Genomic DNA, 19,750 nt, shown 5'->3' with positions numbered 1-19,750 from the left:
CCTCATATACAGCTTAAGATCCAAAGAAAACATTATACAAATTTTTAGGTTCTACGTTTAATAGTTTTGGAGATTCGGCGAACAGCAAAAGATTATTCAAGACCTCTTCTCTATTCGGTATACATATTTCTCAAAATCCCGCCTCATCTGCACTCTAAATTGCAACAAGAACATTCCCACAAAATGATGTGAATAAAAATCTGCATTATTTTCGCCTATGATTATCATAAGGACTAAACGTTTTCACAAATGCAATAAATTATATCAGTGAAACGAAGTTCAATTATTAAATGCGACATCTCTATAAGATTCATAAATGAATCCCCTAGTATCAATTTCGAAACACAATTTCGATTAAAAAATGGATTTGGCGGCTTTGGTACTAGGCGCCTTAAATGAAAAATGTTGTAGCAACTTCCATAAAGTACTTCCTGAACAAAGCATAATTGTCGATATTTTACCAATTAAGACGTTTGTTCGAACTTACAACAAAATATTTAGTATGAGGCGCTCCAAGAACCATTATATTTCTTGTTCTCATGAAGAGAGTTAATAAACATATCAACAAACATTCTTGTAGTGCTGATCATGAAGCAATTTGTACTAAAATTATTGTTGTAATTTCGAAACAATGTGTAAACTGGTACAATATCAACAACCATGAATTGCTTCTGAAGTTCTTTTTAAGTGAGTTGCTATAATATGCTTCATTTGCATCGGTAATAGATGTAACATTTAATAACTGAACTTCATATTTACCAAAATACCCACTTTTATGAATACTATCTACGCCTCTGAGATCATTTTGATGTTGAATAGTCAATAAATGAGAGACTCAGTGGATTAACCATATATATATACGGAGAGAGAGAGATTAATCTTACAATTCAACAGGATTATGCTCATTAGGGTAACGGAGAGGTTAGATTATGGCAAGTGAATGATAATGGAGTAATTGGTGTAATGAGAATATGGGGGGAGATGGAGTACCCCGAGAAAACCGACAGACACGAAGGAGTCTACTACAAATATATATATATATTCTTTAATAATTTCTCAGAGACTCTCCCGGCTTCGGGAAAAGATCTTGTCTCGGCTTTCTGCCTGCTATTGCTTCGACAACTCGCACCTCAACAGGGAAGATCGGAGAATTGTTGCACCCCGCCGAACAATGATATACGTTACATTTTAGTGATTTCGAGAAAAACAAGAAAAACTTGTAGCATGTTTCAGATGCTTGCACCTGGTTTTATTTTTACCTATTCTACTCCTGAAGTATACCATCACTCAAATGTAACACACATCGTTGTTTGGTGAAGTGTTTGAATTATTTTTCTAAACATTAATTACATCAGAGAAACCCATTCACTTATTATTTACAAGTATTTTAAACATGTGTCAAAAAAAAAGATCCATGAAATTTTATTGGTGTTATATATATATTACCTACGTGCGCTAAACTGCAGGAGAAACAATAATCTATGAATTTAAGGAAAGAATTGTATTACATGTTCCATCTATGACCACGAATGGTTTTACCAGAATATCAAACGAATGAATTCTGGGTTTGAACTTTACAGAATATTTCAGCATGCCTGCTCAATCTGAACATTACACGGCAAATAATAATGTATCATTACAATTCACTCATAACTTACATGAAAAATAAAATCTGATCAAACGATGCACTGGTGGACAGTGCCCCACTTGTAATTTTCTCAGAATAACGAACTATACCTTGTTGAAACATTTATGAAACGCACATTTCAATGAAAGATATTTGGAAACCATCACTCTAAAATTTCAGAGGAAATTGAAAAACATATATTAATTGGTAACAAAAAATGTGCTTTGGTGAAATTTAGATAGGTTTGCAGTACTTCCACTAATGCTAAGCAAATATAAACTTCGTTTCACACACCTTATGTGTTCAGATATAATGTATTAAAAATCACAGAGATATCTTGAACACAAGGTGAGAAAAAGTGTGGAAGAAGAAAAAGAAATCGTAAAAATGGTAAAAAATATTTTTTGGAGAAACTAAGAGAAATTTGTAACACTTATGGTTTTGCTACGTGAACTTAGTAATACTCACCCCATATCTTCAGGAATAACCAGTGGCGGATCTAGCTTGGGCCCAGGGGCCTATGATCCCAGTTTATTTGAGTGACAAAAATAATTTAAGCTATTATTTATATATTTTTTAAAGTTTATAGTAAATTCATGATATACCTAACATAGTCTGAGGTCTGACTTCCGCCTCAGTTTTTACCTTATAGATCCACCATTAGCTATAACATAGAAAAATCATAGATGTTACCTGGTCTCAAGGTGAAAAAAAGTTTGGCTAAGTAAAGTTACATTGTTTGTATAAATAAATTGTGCTCGATTTTGTTTTAATTTTAACTTTTTTGTAAGAAAAACATGACCAGAAACTCTAGAATGACACCCAATGTTACAGTTTACGAAAAGAAAGCAACCTATTGAAGTCTGGCGATAGTATATTCTTCAACCCATCTAGTCATCCCCACGGCTGTTGCTCAGTAATCTGCAGGTTTGGAGCGTGTCGCAAAGCGTAATATCTGTATGTAGTTACATAACACTGCAAGTATTTTTGTTACTCTTACAATATCTCGAGGTTCTGTTAAACATCCAGATAAATTTTGTTACGTGTGGTGAATAAAAGGAGAGTGTTAAGAGGGAAAAGTTAGCATTTCTGGTGAAAGTGGCTTACGAACTATACTTCTACTGCAAGATTGATGAAAAATTGGCAGTGGGCACCTAATACAATATGTAATAACTAGGCTACGTTTTGCGTTTCCAAGCGTTGTTGAGGAACAAAATAACATGCCATTTGGATTTTCAAATATATGGTGCCAACCAGTCAATAATGTAAGTCACTGTTACAATCTTTCATCTGCAACAAGACCTGTGAAATACAGGGATAACTATCTGGCTTCTGTACCTCTAGCAACATGATTTCTAGAAACGGGTGATACAGACATTGATTCTTCAGAATCTAGGGGTATATCATCAGACTTTAATTTTGTGGAGTGGAACACGCCACATTTTGTACTACAAAGTGATTTAAATGACATTATGGGAGACTTGAATGTAACTAAGCCACAGGTTGAAATTCTTGAGTCCAGACTTAAAGAATGAATTTGCTTGATAGACTTATCATTGTCTATTCGTACAGAAAGAGACATACCCTCATTCACTATTTTTTTTTCAACAACAGGATACATTTTCTTTTCGTTATGATGTTAATTGTTTGTTTGCAACCCTTGATACGACGCATGTGGTACAGGAGATTTGACCCTTTATCGACTCCTCAAAGAGCAGTGTTAAGGCTATTTTAATAAGCAAAGACAACATTCCCCCTATTGTACCGATAGCTTATGTCACACAGATTAAAGAAATGTATAACATTATGAATATTTTATTAGAAAAGGTTCCGTACAACATCCGTAAGTGGCTAATTGTTTCAGATTTCAAAGTTATAGGCACATTCACAGGACCACAGAGTGGGTATAAGAAACATTGTTGCTTCTACGCGAATGAAACTCTTGAACTCAAGACAATCACTATTAGTGAAAAGAATAATCACGGCGCAGTACAATAGAAACAGGTGTCAAGAATGTTGCAAAGCTTCCTCAAGTAAACTCTGAAGTCATATAGCTACCTCCACTCTATATAAAACTTGGGCTTATGAAGTCTGTTGTAGCTACGATAAGATAAAAAAGAATCGATTTGGTTTTCAGTACTTGACATGTACATTTCCTAATCTCAACGCCAATAAAGTGAAGGCTGCTGTGTTCGTCGTATCACAAATAAAGATCTCATGGGACATCAGAACTTTAATGCATCGCTTAGTCCTCTGAAAGTGCAACGTTCGTTACCATTCAAGAGCTCGTGCTCCGGATTTTTAGACAACGTGAAGGCTGATAATTTCAAGAGACTCGTTGACAATTTGCTGAATACTTATGAAAAGCATGAATGCAACATATGCTGAAAATCCTTTTTCTCACCAGTCATCTGGGCTTCTTTCCACCGAATTTCGGCTATGTATGTAATGATCATGGCGAACAGTTTCTTCAAACAATAGCAGCAATAGAGAGACGTTGCCAAAGTGGATGGCTACCAAATATACTCGTGAACTATTGCATTGAATACACTGAAAAAACGCAATGTCCGTACCTTATCATGTCAAATGGGTTCTCAAGGTGACCTGTGACCTTGATCTGACAGTGACCCCTGACCATCACACTTGATTGGCGCATATTTGGTCGGCTTGCGACATAGAATCACACAATACAGCTTTTTTCTTTGTTATCATTTCGATTTACGTTTTTTCAAGCCCTTTCAGAATTTATCATTGCCTTCCCATAAGAAAAAAAAATCGAAATTTGACCTTTGATCCTATATCTCTTCAATCTTTTGTACAAGTGACATGATTCTATGGCGAAACAAATCTTATGCCCTTCGTCTAAAGTTACACCAAATTGCACGGCTTTACATCATACCACGTTTGCACAGTGAACAAATGAAATTGACACACGAATTAAGCAAACCTCTGTATATATCTAGACGGGAGAAACAGTATAAGTCAGAAATTGGCCAAAATGAGATAACTCAAAATTGGAGATCTATGTGTCATGCTCCACCTCTGGTAAACTTGGTATAAGTCAATTCTAAACGTGAGTTGAATAATTGCGTTTTGGTAACTAGCTACTTTTGGTATAAGTTATTCACAGTTATGCTTCGTAAAATAAGGAGAACTCTTCCTGAGATCCCGTGTTTCTGACTTATACTGTTTCTCCCGCACAGTATATATATATATATATATATATATATATATATATATATATGGGGTGTTAATGAACTATACCGACAAACTTTAAGAGGTGATTCCTCACATCAAAATAAGAGAAAAAAGTTCATATGAACCCAAGGCGAAAAATACATAGTTTCAAAGCTAGGAGTGTCCGAAATCGCAAAAAAGAAAAGTTTCAAGAAGCCCTATTTCGAATTCGAGAGAGTGTGGATGGTGGTTCTTATCAGCGTAAACGATGTCACACATACCCAATCCGAAAATGCATATTTCATTACTGTTCAATGGGTGTACAGATTATTCCCTGCAGGATGAAATTCCCAGATATGCCATCAACCGAATTTTGAGATACGCTCTGACTTGGTCCAAAATAGGCAAACTAATAACCTTGATAGCAGTGAACACGGAATCCTTTGGAGCAATGTCGGAAGTGTTAAGGATCGTCAGCAACACGGTCTCTCTTACTCGGGAAAACGCATGGTGTGATGTTTTCTTTCACGCTTATAAGTGAAGAAAACGTGAAATATACTGTGACGAATGAGTTAATTAGTCGTCAAACCTGTCTGGGGTAAAATGGCCATCTACAAGGAAACACTAGTTGAAAGAAATCAAATTTCTCATCATAAAATAATAAGTAAATTTTGTTTACATTTTCAATCACCGATTCTCAATATCGTAATTATGTGCGTAACGCGAACAGTGCAACTGGTAATAATAATCGCGCGCGAATATCATATTCCAATCATGAGTCAGTAAATAGCAATACTTACATACTGCATATTTGAGGTGCAAAATTATATTTGTGCTTACAAGTTAAAAGTGTTATAATAAAACAATAATTCCTACATCAGTTAATTTTCCTTTGGTCCCATTAAAGTCAACATTTCCAATAAAAATCAATTAGGTTAGGTCCATTAAATTGTGTAAATAGTCTTGTTGGTGTACTTGATACATGATTTTTCGTTTATTTATTATTGAAATCCGTTTGTGATGTTTTATTAATCAAAATATGTAAGATTGAATCTAATTGTGCGAATTTTACATTAATTTGTGTGTCGTGCAGTTGATATAGTATAATACAACATTGCACTTGCTTCCTAGGCAACCATTAAGTGATCATCTTACTTACATTTTAATTCTATGGATTTCTCCCCGAGGTTATGAAAGACATAATCATTACCTGGGCCAAGACTATTTGAAACAATTGAACAATAACAGTTAATGTTCAGCCGTAACTATACCGTATGGTCTCGTCAGTGACGGTGGATACACGAAAAAAAACCTTATCATCTCCATGTCTTAACGTTTTCACACCGGAACATATTGGTTCTAATCCCAGTTTTTTGTATAACTTGACACCCGAACCCGAAGTACCATCATACACGGAGCTGCCGGTTTCTAACACTTCTGCCTTCTCTCCGAAGCACTGGATGTCCATTGTTGTCAAGGTTTATCTCCTGCCTACTTTGGACTCACCTTGAAATCAGAGTATATCTGAAAGCTGTATTGAACACATATCTAAAAATTACCACCCTGTAGGGAATACTTCTACACCTATTGACAATTAATGAAATATGCACTTTTGGATTGTATATGAGTGGCTTCTTTACGCTGGTAAAAACCGCCATCCACAGGTTCTTGAATTTCAAATAGAGCCTATTCAAATTTTGCTTTTTCAGGATTTTGAATAGCCTAGTTCTAAGACTATGCAGTTTTCGCCATAGGTCCATATTAATTTTCTCGCTTAGTTTGATGTGGGGAACCACCTCTTACAGTTTCTTTGTATAGCTCATTGACACCCTGTATATATATATATATATATATATATATATATATATATATATATATATATATATATATATATATATATATATATATATACAGGGTGGTCCATTTTAATCTTTCCACGAAAATATCTCAGAAACTTTTCAACATAAATGAACCGAAGAAAAGCTGGAATAGGAAATGCCCCCCAGAGGCACCCTTTTTCAGGGCCCAGGGCCCAACTTTAAAATTTTAAATGGGAACAATGGGCGAGTGATACCTCGTTCGATAGATCTTTATAAACTACAAAGCGTTGGGGCAAAAAAATCATATCGGTCAGGTATTCAAAATGGCGGCCAAGATATGATGCCTATATCAACTAAAACGTCCAGTACCAGTAGTGGGAAAACGGTCTGAGATAAATGAACAGAATAAAAAGTGAAACAGGAAAATTGTATGGGGTACGTCAAATGATGATGTTGTGCTGACCCGACGGCCGCCTTTCATGAGGGCCCAGGTCCCAACTTTGAAATTTTAAATTGAAATATGGGTCGAGTGATATTTCTTTAAATACTAAACAGTGTTGTGGCAAAACATTTTTCATATGGATCACCGTTTCAAAATTGGCCGCCAAAACATTGTCCATGTATCAGATAAAACGTCCAGTACCACTAATATGAAAACGATTGGAGATAAATGAACAAAATAAAACTCGTATAGGAAATCACAGAAGATATTTATTATTCCATGGCTCGAGAACGATGCAGCAGAGAAAAAAGATAATTAAAATAAAAGTGACTTAATGCAAAGGAGGAAATCTAGTTCCTAGAAAATTATTGCAGCAACCTTCCTCCTCTGAAGTGGGAAGGTATTCTGAAATTTCAAATGAGAACCTTAGTTTTTGGAAATTGAATTTACGCAATATATATATATATATATATATATATATATATATATATATATATATATATATATATATATATATATATATATATATATATAATAAAATAAAATAAATAAATAAATATCTGAAATACATTTTTATAAGAGATGCTTGTCTCTATAATAAGAAAAAGTAGGTAAAATTCGTGTTAAATGGTACCTTCCATATTTATTGCATGCAAGGATTTCATGAAAAAATCAATCAACTGAAATGCAAAACAAAATTGTCGAACGTTGCAGTTTTTGCAATGTGAACGAGGTATCACCGTCCAATGTTTCCATTTAAACTTTAGAATTAGGCTCTGGGGCCCCCAGGGTGTAGTGCGACAATACCATTCGATATGCCCCATGACCTTTCCTATTTGAGTTTTTGTTCGGTTCATTTATCATATTAATGGTACTGGACGTTTTATCTGATACAGGAACCATGTCTTGGCGGCCATTTTGAATACTGTGACCGATATGAAAAATCTTTTACCGCGGCGCTTTTTAGTTTTTTAAAGATCTATCGAACAAGTTATCACTCTCCAAACGTTTCCATTTAAAATTTTAAAGTTGGGCCCTGGGTTCAGATGAATGACGGCTCTGGAGGGCACCGAGACAATACCATTCGATGTGCTCCATGGTCTTTTCTATTTGAGTTTTTGTTTGGTTCATTTATACTCAACTGTTTCGATGTTAATGATACTGGATGTTTTATCTGATACAGACACCATGTCTTAGCGACCATTTTGAATACGGTGACCGCTATGAAAAATCTTTTGGCACTACGCTTTCTAGTTTTTAAAGATCTATTGAACGAGGTATCACTCGCCCCATGTTTCCATTTAAAATTTTAAAGTTGGACCCTGGGCCCCCCTGAAGGGCAGCTCGGGGCGAAACGGCGATAACACCATTCGATGTGTCCTATGGCATTTCCTTTTTGAGCTTTTTTTTGGTTCATTTATTTTGAACCGTTTCCGAGATATTTCCGTGGAAAGATTAAAATGGTCCATCCTGTATATATATATATATATATATATATATATATATATATATATAAATTATTATTATTAATATTTAAGTAAGAAAAGTTCCAAAGCTTGAGAAAGTAGCATTCAGATACTGTTAATTCACTTTTAACTGTCATTTGATTCAAGTTGCTAGATCACGAATTCATTAAATATTTATGTTATCTATTGCAGACATGATAAAGCTTGATGTATGCCGCCAGAAGAACTGAAAAGAACTAACGACTGTCTACCAGGAAGAAATGTTAATTATTTTACTTTTACTGGTGCAATGCAGCTTAAGTATAAACGAAGAACCTGCGTATAGGTTACCAAAATCAATCGTTCCATTAGACTATGTTCTTGAGATAATAACTTACTTTGAAGAAAAAAACTTCACATACGAAGGTTTAGAGCACATTACAATTAATTGTATAGAACAAACGAACACGATTAAAATACATGCAGTTAACTTAAGGATTCTTACAGATGATGTGAAGTTAGTCTCTACATATTCGTCACCAGATTCGAGAGACATACCAGTTCCTATTGTGAAGCATGAATTTGATACAGTAAATGACCTTTATATCATTACTGTTGCAATTCCGTTACTACCAGGGACGAAATATATTTTAACGATCCCTTTCTATGGAGTGCTTACAGATCTCCTTGTTGGTTATTATAGAAGTAGTTATATCGATCAAGTGACAAACGAGAAGAGGTAAGTACAAGGGTACCTTTTATTTTGCACTCAAAAAATTTAGTTACAATTGTGTATAGAAATACATTTCATAATACGTTAATGCTTCGAGGAAATGACTTTGCTACACAAAACGTAGTTTCTCGAAGTCTATATAGAATTAGATTAACTTAAATTTTTTGATCACAAAGCTAAGCTTTCATATAAATAAATCAGGCATAATCATATCACTTCATCCTACGGTTAGAGTATCACAAAGTTCTGTTTGTCACCGCTACTATATATCCTATATGTTGCTGATATGCCTATACCAGTACTACTAATCATGCATTTCAGTTTGCTGATGATACTCCATATCTCGCTTTATGGGTTCCTCAGTAGATCGAATAAATGCAGAATTGAATCCAACAAAAAATAAACTTGTCAGTTCATGTCTCAAATGGAAACTTAAATTGAATCCATTTAAAAACAGAAATGACGTTATTTGGACTTAAACGCAGTAAGTACTGCTTAAGACGAAATCAGGAACGTTTACATATTACATTACCATGCTCGCCAATATCTAGGCTTCATTCTCTGTACATATAAATATTTTGTTCGTTCTACTCTTATAGATGGACAGGTCGCCTGGTTATCAGCTCCACGAAAGTTTTATGACAAGCTACAAGTCCTGGAGCGTCATATCTTTCGCCTTGCTTATTCATTACCGCCACACACTCCGACTCCCGAAATGTACCGTCACACAACAGTATCAACCAATTATAAGAACTCTTATGTAATACGACAAGGTTATTGTGCTGCCAAAATGTCTTGAGCCGTGGCAAAAATGCGAACTAAAGCTCACACCCTCACACACCAACGCGTTGAGCCAATAAGGGTTCAGCTGTTGCTTAGCGAGAGAAAGCGAGTGGAATTCCTTCAGCCGAGAGCAGCGCTTGGAACGGAAGACTAGGGATCAAGTCAATATGGTATATTTATAAATGGTTTCATATCGCCATCGTTCTGGTATAGATATTGCACTTGATCCATAACGCTGACATAAGAAACCGACCTTAATAACATCGTAAATAAAACCAACAAAATTATCACCAGTAGCTCTAACAAAAAATATACCTACATATCGAGGCAAAACATACCAGCCTCTGCTACCTCCGCAGTTTTTCACGCTCATTCAAAAGTCTCGGATTTATTTTTGAAAATATGAAAAATCACAGGAAACGTAGTATTTGACGCATGTACATCGATGGTAAAGTGCAGTCCATAATTATACTGTTGCTTATAAATGGCTTACCTTAAATTTAGTCTCTTAATAGGACAGACAGTTAGCTAATTTTATCCCATGGTACAAAACATCCAACTGCCACATACGGATAACGATAAACCAGACGCTTAACTCACACTTCTTCAGTCAGCATTTACGCTTCTGCCTTGAACATATCAACTCAACCTTAAAGCTTCCGAAGATGTAATCTCCCAATTACTATATTTTTGTTGCATTGTAATGAGCTTACAGTGACCAGTTTCTTGCAGCACGAAGTATTGAAGTCAATGCTAAATCTGCTGTCTCGTATCCCGGAAGTTAAGGCCATTGATCGTGGCAAAGCTTAGAGAAATCTATAAAAATAAGTAAAACTTAATAGCTCTTGAACCACCAGACCAATCTTGATCAAACGATCAACATATATAAAGGTCGGGCCTGGAATATTTTCGTCATTTTACTTTTACGCTGCAACGTAAGGGAAGGGGAGGTGGAGGGGAGATATATATGTAAAAAGAATAAAAATAAAAGTGACTTCATCAAGCTTAAACCACCCGAACGATCTTATCCAAATTTTCAATAGGGATGAGGTTCTGATCTGGGGTGGTTTTTATCATCTGACTTTGGCGGTAGAGCTTAAGGGAGGGGGAGGAAGGGGACAGATATATAAAAATAAATAAAACTTAATAATTCTTGAATCCCCCGACCGATCTTTATCAAATTTTCGACATAGATGAGGTTCGGGCTGGATTTTTAATAGGTATTTGCACTTTTACGGTAAAACTTAGGGGGAGAAGAAGGGGAAATTTATATATAAACATAAATAAAACTTAACTCTTGAACCACCCAACCGATCTCGATCAAATTTTTAACATAGATGACATTCGAGCTTTGGATAATTTTTGTCATTTAAATTTGATGGTGCAACGTAGGGTAGGGGAAGGCGGAGATATATGTAAAACACAAAAAATGTGACTGTATTTTTGTGACTTCACTCTTGAACCACTTGACCAATCTGGATCAAATGTTCAACATAGAAGAGGTTCGGGCCTGGGATGGTATTTATCTATTCACTTTGTATTCACTTTGACGGTAGAACTTAGGGGCGGCGCAGGGGGGGGGGGAGATATATAAAAATAAATAAAACTTAATAACTCTTGAACCACAAGACCGATCTCGATCAAATTTTCAACCTAGATGAAGTTCGAATATCAGATGATTTTTGTCATATCACTTTGAAGTTGTAACTTAAAGGAGGGGGAAAGACATATACAAATGTTTGAAAATGACCGATATTAGTGTCGAATCTATAGTTTTTGAGGTCGAAGAGATGAGCAGTGACATTTCCAGTGCCTTTTAAATCCAAATTCAGCCCTGCAAATTGTAGGAGGGAAGGGGGATATATAAAAATAATCGAAAATGACCAATATCAAGGAGTAATAGTAAAAAGTGACTGACTAACGAAACATATTACTATCTTTTTCTTAATTTAACCCAGCGAAGCGGGTAATTGTTGCTAGTATACTAAAAAAATCCAAGTATAAGAACTATTGTTACGCTTCCTTAATTAAAAGTCTACCTTTAACAAAGTAAAAATTTGTTTGGACAGATTCAACAGAGAGAGAGGTTGTTCGACACATCAGACTATTTCAAGCTTTGAACGGAATAATAACTAGTAATAGACCAAATTGATAATGACAGGACCAAGGAAGCACAGTAAACAAAGAAAGAATCAAAAAAGAGATAAAATGATAGTAGGGATGGAAATAGAGAACCAAGAGTAGAGTAAGACATTCTATTTTGAAAAGTTAAAAATCTGGTTTAAGTTTGTTGAACAACTCTGTGCTTGGGTGCAAAAGTGGTCTAACCAACATTCACATCTCTACGTTTACAACTTAAATAATAATAATAATAATAATAATAATAATAATAATAATAATAATAATAATAATAATAATAATAATAATAATAATAATAATAATAATAATAATAAAAACATGCAAAATAAATCTTAACTTGTAGTACAAATCTACAGTTTGTATGTAACTTCAGAGTTTCATTCCATTATCAGCCAAATTACTTCAGCTAATTCAGAAGAGAATGTACTTCTCAATTCTAAATTATTGTTGGTTCAGATCTACAAGTCACGATAGCAAAGTTGTTTCTACGAGACCAGATATGTTTCTTCAGTATATCACTCATTTCCGTAGAAAAACCATAAATAAAACATGTTCAATTTATTTATTTATTTTACCATTATTTTACATGTCACTGTTTGGTTGCAGTTACATTGATTAGTTACTGAGTCCATTTTCTACTTTCTACCTTTGATTTTTCTTACTGCAAAACCTGGCATGAGAATTTACTAGCCGTCACTGGGGCCGAGCCCTCCTGAAATTTCTGAATTTGGAACAGGTTTTTTGTTTCTCTCCCTTTCGTTATATAGATATAGATATAGGTATAGATACAGGAAGCAACAACACTAACAACAATGACAGTTCAGATGGGGTCTATATACTGTAAAGTAACAATTATGCCATTATTAGAAATTCTAATTCTAAAAAAAGGTAGTCAGGAGAAAGTTGGTATTGAAAATATGTAATTATTATTCATTATAACAGCATATAAATACGGTAATAAAAGAAAAAATATAAAAAGAAAAATACATATATTACCAAAGAGCATGAAATATATTTTTATTTTATAAATTAAAATAAAACTACTTATTGCAGCCTGTAGCTTCGTGCTTTTTTATGTCTTTTTAATTAGTAACAAAATGAAAGTAAACCTGTTTTTAGTTACAGTTTACTTTATTTTCTGAATGATTATATTAATATTATTTTATATTTTGAAGGTTTTCGGTATTTCTTTTAATGAGGTACTTTAGTTTAACTTTGGAATTTTGAGTAATGAAAAGTTTCCAATAGATCATTTACATTAGCCCTGCTTTTTAAATATGAGATGGAATTATTTAAATGTAGGAAAATAGTAAAATTATAAAACACATTGTATTGTAGACAAAATGTAGATATTATGATTTTCTGTGATGAAAAATTAATTTTATGGAAAATTATATTAAATACTTTAACAGCACAATTACATAGCAAGCATATGCCTATCATGTTCCCTCAGGTATATGGGAATGTGCCCAGCATGTGCCTTATGTACCTCTGAGAGAGAAATCACATGGAAGGCAAGTGATAGTCACAGTCTATGTCCGCCCTTAGGCACATGCCTGATATGTACCTGTTGGACGTGCCTAGTATGTTCCCTATACCGTAAGCGTCAATGAACCACAAAATTACTCCCCCAAAATATGTAAAATCGCCTATATGCGTAATGTGTTTACATTAAAGTGAGTCTAATAAACATATTAAACAAGAAAGAAAAATGTACCCCAGGGTTGGAGCGAACTTCCAACCTTTGGATTACTAGCCCCGTGCTCTTCCGACTTAGCCCCGGAGGCGATGAATAGATCGACGCTGGTAGAGGGATAAATTATGGAGGTCCTCTGAAATTGGCTCATCAGAGTGCTCCTTTAACCGCGTATATTCGACGATAACCGTTTCGGATCAGATAATATCTGCTCAATATGTAATTTTATAACAAAATGACAAGTGTCTATTTACTTTATTTCATAGTTCTTCCATATTCACTTTCAAATGATCGGCGACAGTTGTCATCTAATGAAGTTAATGCGTTTGTTGCTTCTAGTACATAATCGCTTAGAAAAGGAAGCAACAACTGCATCACATGTGGGAGATAAATTTAGAACACGTAAATGGCGCATGCCTAACACATCTTGTGCTGTTAGGGTATCTGAAACAGCATGTACCTAAAGAGCGTACCTAGAACGTGACAGATATGTGTCCCAAGTGACGACATAAAAACAAATGATTGCGAAACTGAGCAAGATATATAAGTGCTGTATTTGTGGCACATAGTTCCAAATATCAATTAGGTTTAACAAGTACCTTAAACTGTAAGTAGCTGAGGTATATACTTAGCACATGACTATCATATGTGCCAAGTTTCGGCTACCTAAAAAGTAGTTGGGACACCTAATTGGCACATGCCTAGCACATCTTGTGCTGTTAGGGTATATGAATGACATTTGTTCAGAAATGAAGAATTGTTATTTTTCTGTTTTCTTTATAAAGTGACATATTTCATGGGAATCCTATTATTAACCAAGTTCGATACAACAACGATGTAGGAAAAAATAAAGGAGCTTTCATGAAACAGAAAATTTTCATCACTACGAGTGATTGATGAAAGGAAGGAATTGTGAATTAGTGGAATGAGAATGTTGAAAGATCTGAAAATCTTAGAAGATAACCATGATGATAATATTGTCTACCAGCAACTCATATGATCAAACTAGGAACACGTCGCACCAGAGTAAAGGGCTCTGCTACTAAGCCACCGTTCCCCTGTTGTTTAATTATTGTTTATCTAATAATACTTGATTCGTCCTATACTGTATTTTCATTGATAGCGCAGTATTTAAAAAGTTCATATGTTTTAGAATCATATTATTCCTGATAAGTATATTCGAAATTTCTCAATTTTAACAATTAATTCCATAACTAAACTATAAATAAAATAATCTATTTTAAAACCTCATTCTTTTAAATCAAGTGATCTAGATTCTTTCCCTTGCTATGCATTTAAAGGTTGCGATGATCCTTTAAGTATTCCTTTGCATTATATTTTTGATTTAATATTGGAAACTTCATATTTTTCATTATGGCAAATCGGTAAAATTAGTTCAATTATGAAGAAAAGTAATCTGAATCAAATAGAAAAATATAAGCGTGTATCACTCATCAACTCCTGCTAAGATATTTGAACATATAATTTCCTTGAGAATATTTAATCATGTTAAATCGTATATATATCTATATCCATGTACCAAGACGGTTTCTATGCAGAATGAACAGCTGTAACGAACTGAACTATATATTTGTTCAATACATTTCAGAAACTATAACTAATAATTTCACAGTTCATACCATATATACGGACTTTGTTAAAACCTTTGACAACCTTAATCACTATTTCTTACTTTTAAATTACCAAGTTCTTGGTCACACAAATTTTGATGTTCATTGCGTCTTATCTTAACCATCTCGAACCGTATCAAACATAAATAAAATAAAGAGTTTGTTTGTATGTCTGTGTGTCAGTGTGCAGCCTGGGAACCAGACGAGTGGACCGACAGTTACCAAATTTTGGTCGCGGGTACCTTGGTCCAGGCCTCAGATCAAGATGAGGCGTTTTTGTTTTGCTGTTTTCAAAATTCAAACCAGGGGCTGTTTACCGGGACAGGTAAAAGTAGTAGAAAATTGCCGATATGCGAGTTGAATTCATAGTTTTCACGGTCCCTGAGATCAATAATAAAACTCTGATCGCATTAACTTCCAAATTCATCCCATTTGGCTGCGAGCTGAGGGTCACTGGTAGGGATACCGAGACATGTAAAATTAAGCGAAAATAACCGACCTTAGTGTCAAATCCATAATTTTTGCTGTTGCTGACATGCCTTTGTAACTTATAATCCAGTAGAGAAAAATATTGAATTTTTGTATCATGCAAATATCGGCACAGGAAGATCATTTGATACTCTGAGATACCACTAGATTAATAGTATTGCCAATCCAAAATAAAGTTATATTCTTTTCAAGTAGCACTAAGTCAGGTTATTACACATTTCAAATTTACATGCTAAACGAATACTTATATATCACATTTTTTATTCAGCGCTACAAACTATGGATGCTACAGTATAACAATTCCAAATTTTGGTGGCCTCTTTATCAGTAATAGCACAAGCAGGACAATGCGGGACAATGCAGATCTAAAGTATTTTTATATCTAATGTTATGATTATGAAATGATGGATTTTAGATAAATAGGAACAAAGTTACATAGGATTAAAAATTTGACTTTTTTCAAAGGACTTTGTTTCGAAAACCTGCTTAGATCAATACGTCACACAATCGCAGAAATGTGTTCCAATATAAGTTAAGATTATCACCAATTTCCCCTTGTCTCCTTCCAACGCTTGCATTGTACAAAACTTGACCTTTTTGTAACAAGGGAATATCAAGATATATAGACCATTTTATATATTGTGCACAATATATGCAATATATTTTTATAAAACAATGCCAATATTTCTTTTTATTTTGGTTGTTTCTTTCTTTGCTTTTTATGCTTTCTTCCTCTTAGTTTGGTTTTATATTTTTTATTCGAGTATGTCTTTACATAAACATTTCATTGTAATCAAAATTGTTTAAGACTATTGTAATGGTGGCTATAGTCCTGTTATACGTGAAAAATAATTGATTAATAAATAAATTTAAAATTCCAAATTCCAATTCGTAAATATGCGTAATAATAAATACCGCGTTAAAGCAAAACTCGTGTCGTTAGTCTAAACTGCATTATGCAAGGTACAACTGTATATTTAAATAAATTTTTAAGATGTCTTTAAACTCATGTGACATTAGAAATCATCTTTGGTAATAATTGGTCAGTATCGCATAACTAATACATATTTTTATTTATGTCATCTACTGCAAAATACTGAAAAAAATAACACATGTGTGGAGAAAAGTTTATATCGTGAAGTCTATGTGAAGGAAAGTTTTCTTACAATAGAAGTAACATAGTACTGTGTTCAATCTGGATGAAAATTCACTATGTGTTACGAGAAGACATAGAAATTAAAAGACGTATTTATCTTACAATTCTTTCTTTTCTTCCTTTTCAAAATCCACTATATAAAATATGGACTGATCATCTTTTACAAAAGTCAACTGGATAGTGCTTATTTCGTACAAGCATCACCTACCAAAGTTCAAATGTCTACAAAAGCCTTGTGAGAACATGTTTGCATAAATTATGATTGCCATCGCCTTTAGAACATTTAAAATCAGTATCGGTGTACACAAAGTAGGTACTATACACCACATTTGTATTTCATTCTTAAACAAGTAGATACACCACCTAAATTACACAGGATTATAAGAAAAGGCTTGACGAACTTCGTTTTTAAGTTCATAAATCATTTGCGCGATAGTTTGCTCCAACACAATTCTTGTTTGGGTTATTCCGTAAGAAGTAATCATTTGGTTTAGGAATGGGCTTAATGAGATATGCATCCGATGATCCCTTCAATCCTGCATAGTTCTCATAAAGCCAATATTTAAATGTCGGGACAAAAGATATGAAAGCATTGCCTTCCATAAATTATTTTTGTTGTTGTATTTATTCCCATGCAAAATAACTACAGGCAACTGACATTTCGTAGCATTTCTACGTTAGGTCAGTATTCATGGTGCCTCACAACACATAAAAATTAAATTTATGGAATATAATAGGGTCATAGTACATTGTTACTTCCGGCTAGTGTTGCATTTCACCGTTTCTTGCAAGTCTTTGTAACCAATAATATTATACTTATGTTGAATAATAATAAAAACACATGAATCAAACTTCGTCACTCCAATAATATTTTGATTAGATCCGGATAGCAAATTTCACATGAATATTATTCAGGATAATTTAACACAGATGTCATATTTTTATGGAACTGTTAGTGGCCTTATGAATCATCCATGGTCAGTAAGCTATATGCTTTCTGAATAATAACACAGTAAAAGTATCGACCAATTTTGGGAGGATTTTGTTCGAAGATTTCTTTCAGTTCATTTACTTTTCTCACAGATCTTGACGTTGAGAACATACCAGGGTGTTTGTTATTCAGTATTATTGCCTGCTTTATTATCACTTACCTAGTTTGTAACGTGCCACTATGTGCTCCGTCCTGGGCCGCTGGTTGTAATAACCAGGACAATTATTAGTATGCGGGATTCGTAATTTCTATATATAATGGCTATATTTTGCAAGTAAGCTTTTTTTAAAATTTCCATGCAGAATTATCGGGAATTATTCTATAATTAGAGTGAATTTTAGACTAGAACTAGCTTAAATATTACCAGTAAACTGCTATTTTCTTCAAAATTAAAAAAAAAAATGTGAAATACTAAGGTAATTTGGTTAAGTGAAAGTAACTGATTTTCTAGCTTGTCAAATTTTATAACAAAGTTCATGAAAAATTATATATGCAATACAGAAAAATATTGAATGAAATAACAACAATTTTTAAGCAAAATTGGAAAATCCAAAAATATATATCTGAATTGAATGGTACTATGCTCTCTTTTGAACAAGAATACAACTTTCGAGAATGAATCCAATAAATATGATAAATAAAATACCTCGTAATTTTTATAAATCCAATTATAAATTCAATATTTGATCTGCAGGAAAAAATTTAACAAATATATTGAGAATATTAAATAATCAAGATTTAACACTCACCCATGCTTTGAACAACCATCTAATACCTTCAGGAGGACTGTTTCGAATTACCTCTGTTAACACGATTTTCATATTATCACACCAATTATAGATATTTCGGTATAGAAAATAGAACTTTCACAAATATAATAGGTTGATATTTTGAGAACTATTAACAATTTTCACATAATTCTTGAAATTTAAATCACGATAATTTTCTGGCTAAACCACTACCATGAAACCGTTAAAGATTCACATTAAGCAGAGATAAACCTTGCCCAGTTCGACATATCGTTTCGAATGGCTGTTCAAACTTCCTACAGCTCTTTCGAACGTATGTGTTTTTAGAGATTTCCGCTAGAGGCGCTCTAGTACCCTGAAGTGTAGGTACTGAAAGCATAACCTTCTAGGATATCATTGATATTAGAACTTTTTTTTTTTTATAATGTGATCTCATCACACGTAACAAATATCGCCCTCCCGGCTATAAAAAGTTGGCACAACTTTTTATTTCTATTTTAAACCATAATTTTAAAGGATTCTTATTCTAAATTTAATTATGAATAGATAGATTCTGTTAATCTTGCTAGGTATCTATTACTATTAACTTCTACCAGCTAATTAATCAACTACTGATTCTAACTAACCATCACTCTTACTCTATTCTCTACATACCAAACGAAAAAAATAACTGAACTAAAGAAAAAAAATCCCCATAAATTCAATCACACCACCTAACATTCTATTAATCCCAACTACTCTAGTTAGTTAAAAAGTATTAGTTATTACTAATAGTCTCTATCTATTCATAAAGTTTTACAAAAATTCATTCTCAATATGTTTCTATATATATATCTTCAGGAGGTAATCTAACTCTCTAATTTGAAATTAAT

The 19,750-nt window shown here is 33.7% G+C and overlaps 1 protein-coding gene across 1 annotated transcript in view; it reads left to right on the top strand.

Annotated features, from left to right (window-relative positions):
* The first annotated feature begins 8,724 nt into the window (after positions 1-8,724).
* Positions 8,725-19,750, top strand: part of LOC145679508 (aminopeptidase Ey-like) — a 111,981-nt gene continuing 100,955 nt past the window's right edge. The window contains exon 1 of the mRNA XM_081750087.1: positions 8,725-9,250. Coding sequence (XP_081606213.1) covers positions 8,793-9,250 — 458 coding nt within the window. The 5' untranslated portion in view covers positions 8,725-8,792. The remainder of the gene's footprint in view (positions 9,251-19,750) is intronic.

Source organism: Thermobia domestica, chromosome 2, assembly GCF_964235325.1.
Source record: "Thermobia domestica chromosome 2, izTheDome1.hap1.1, whole genome shotgun sequence".
NCBI lineage: Eukaryota > Metazoa > Arthropoda > Insecta > Zygentoma > Lepismatidae > Thermobia > Thermobia domestica.
The sequence above is the reverse complement of the archived record's forward strand: the minus strand, read 5'-3'. Positions and strand labels throughout refer to the sequence as shown.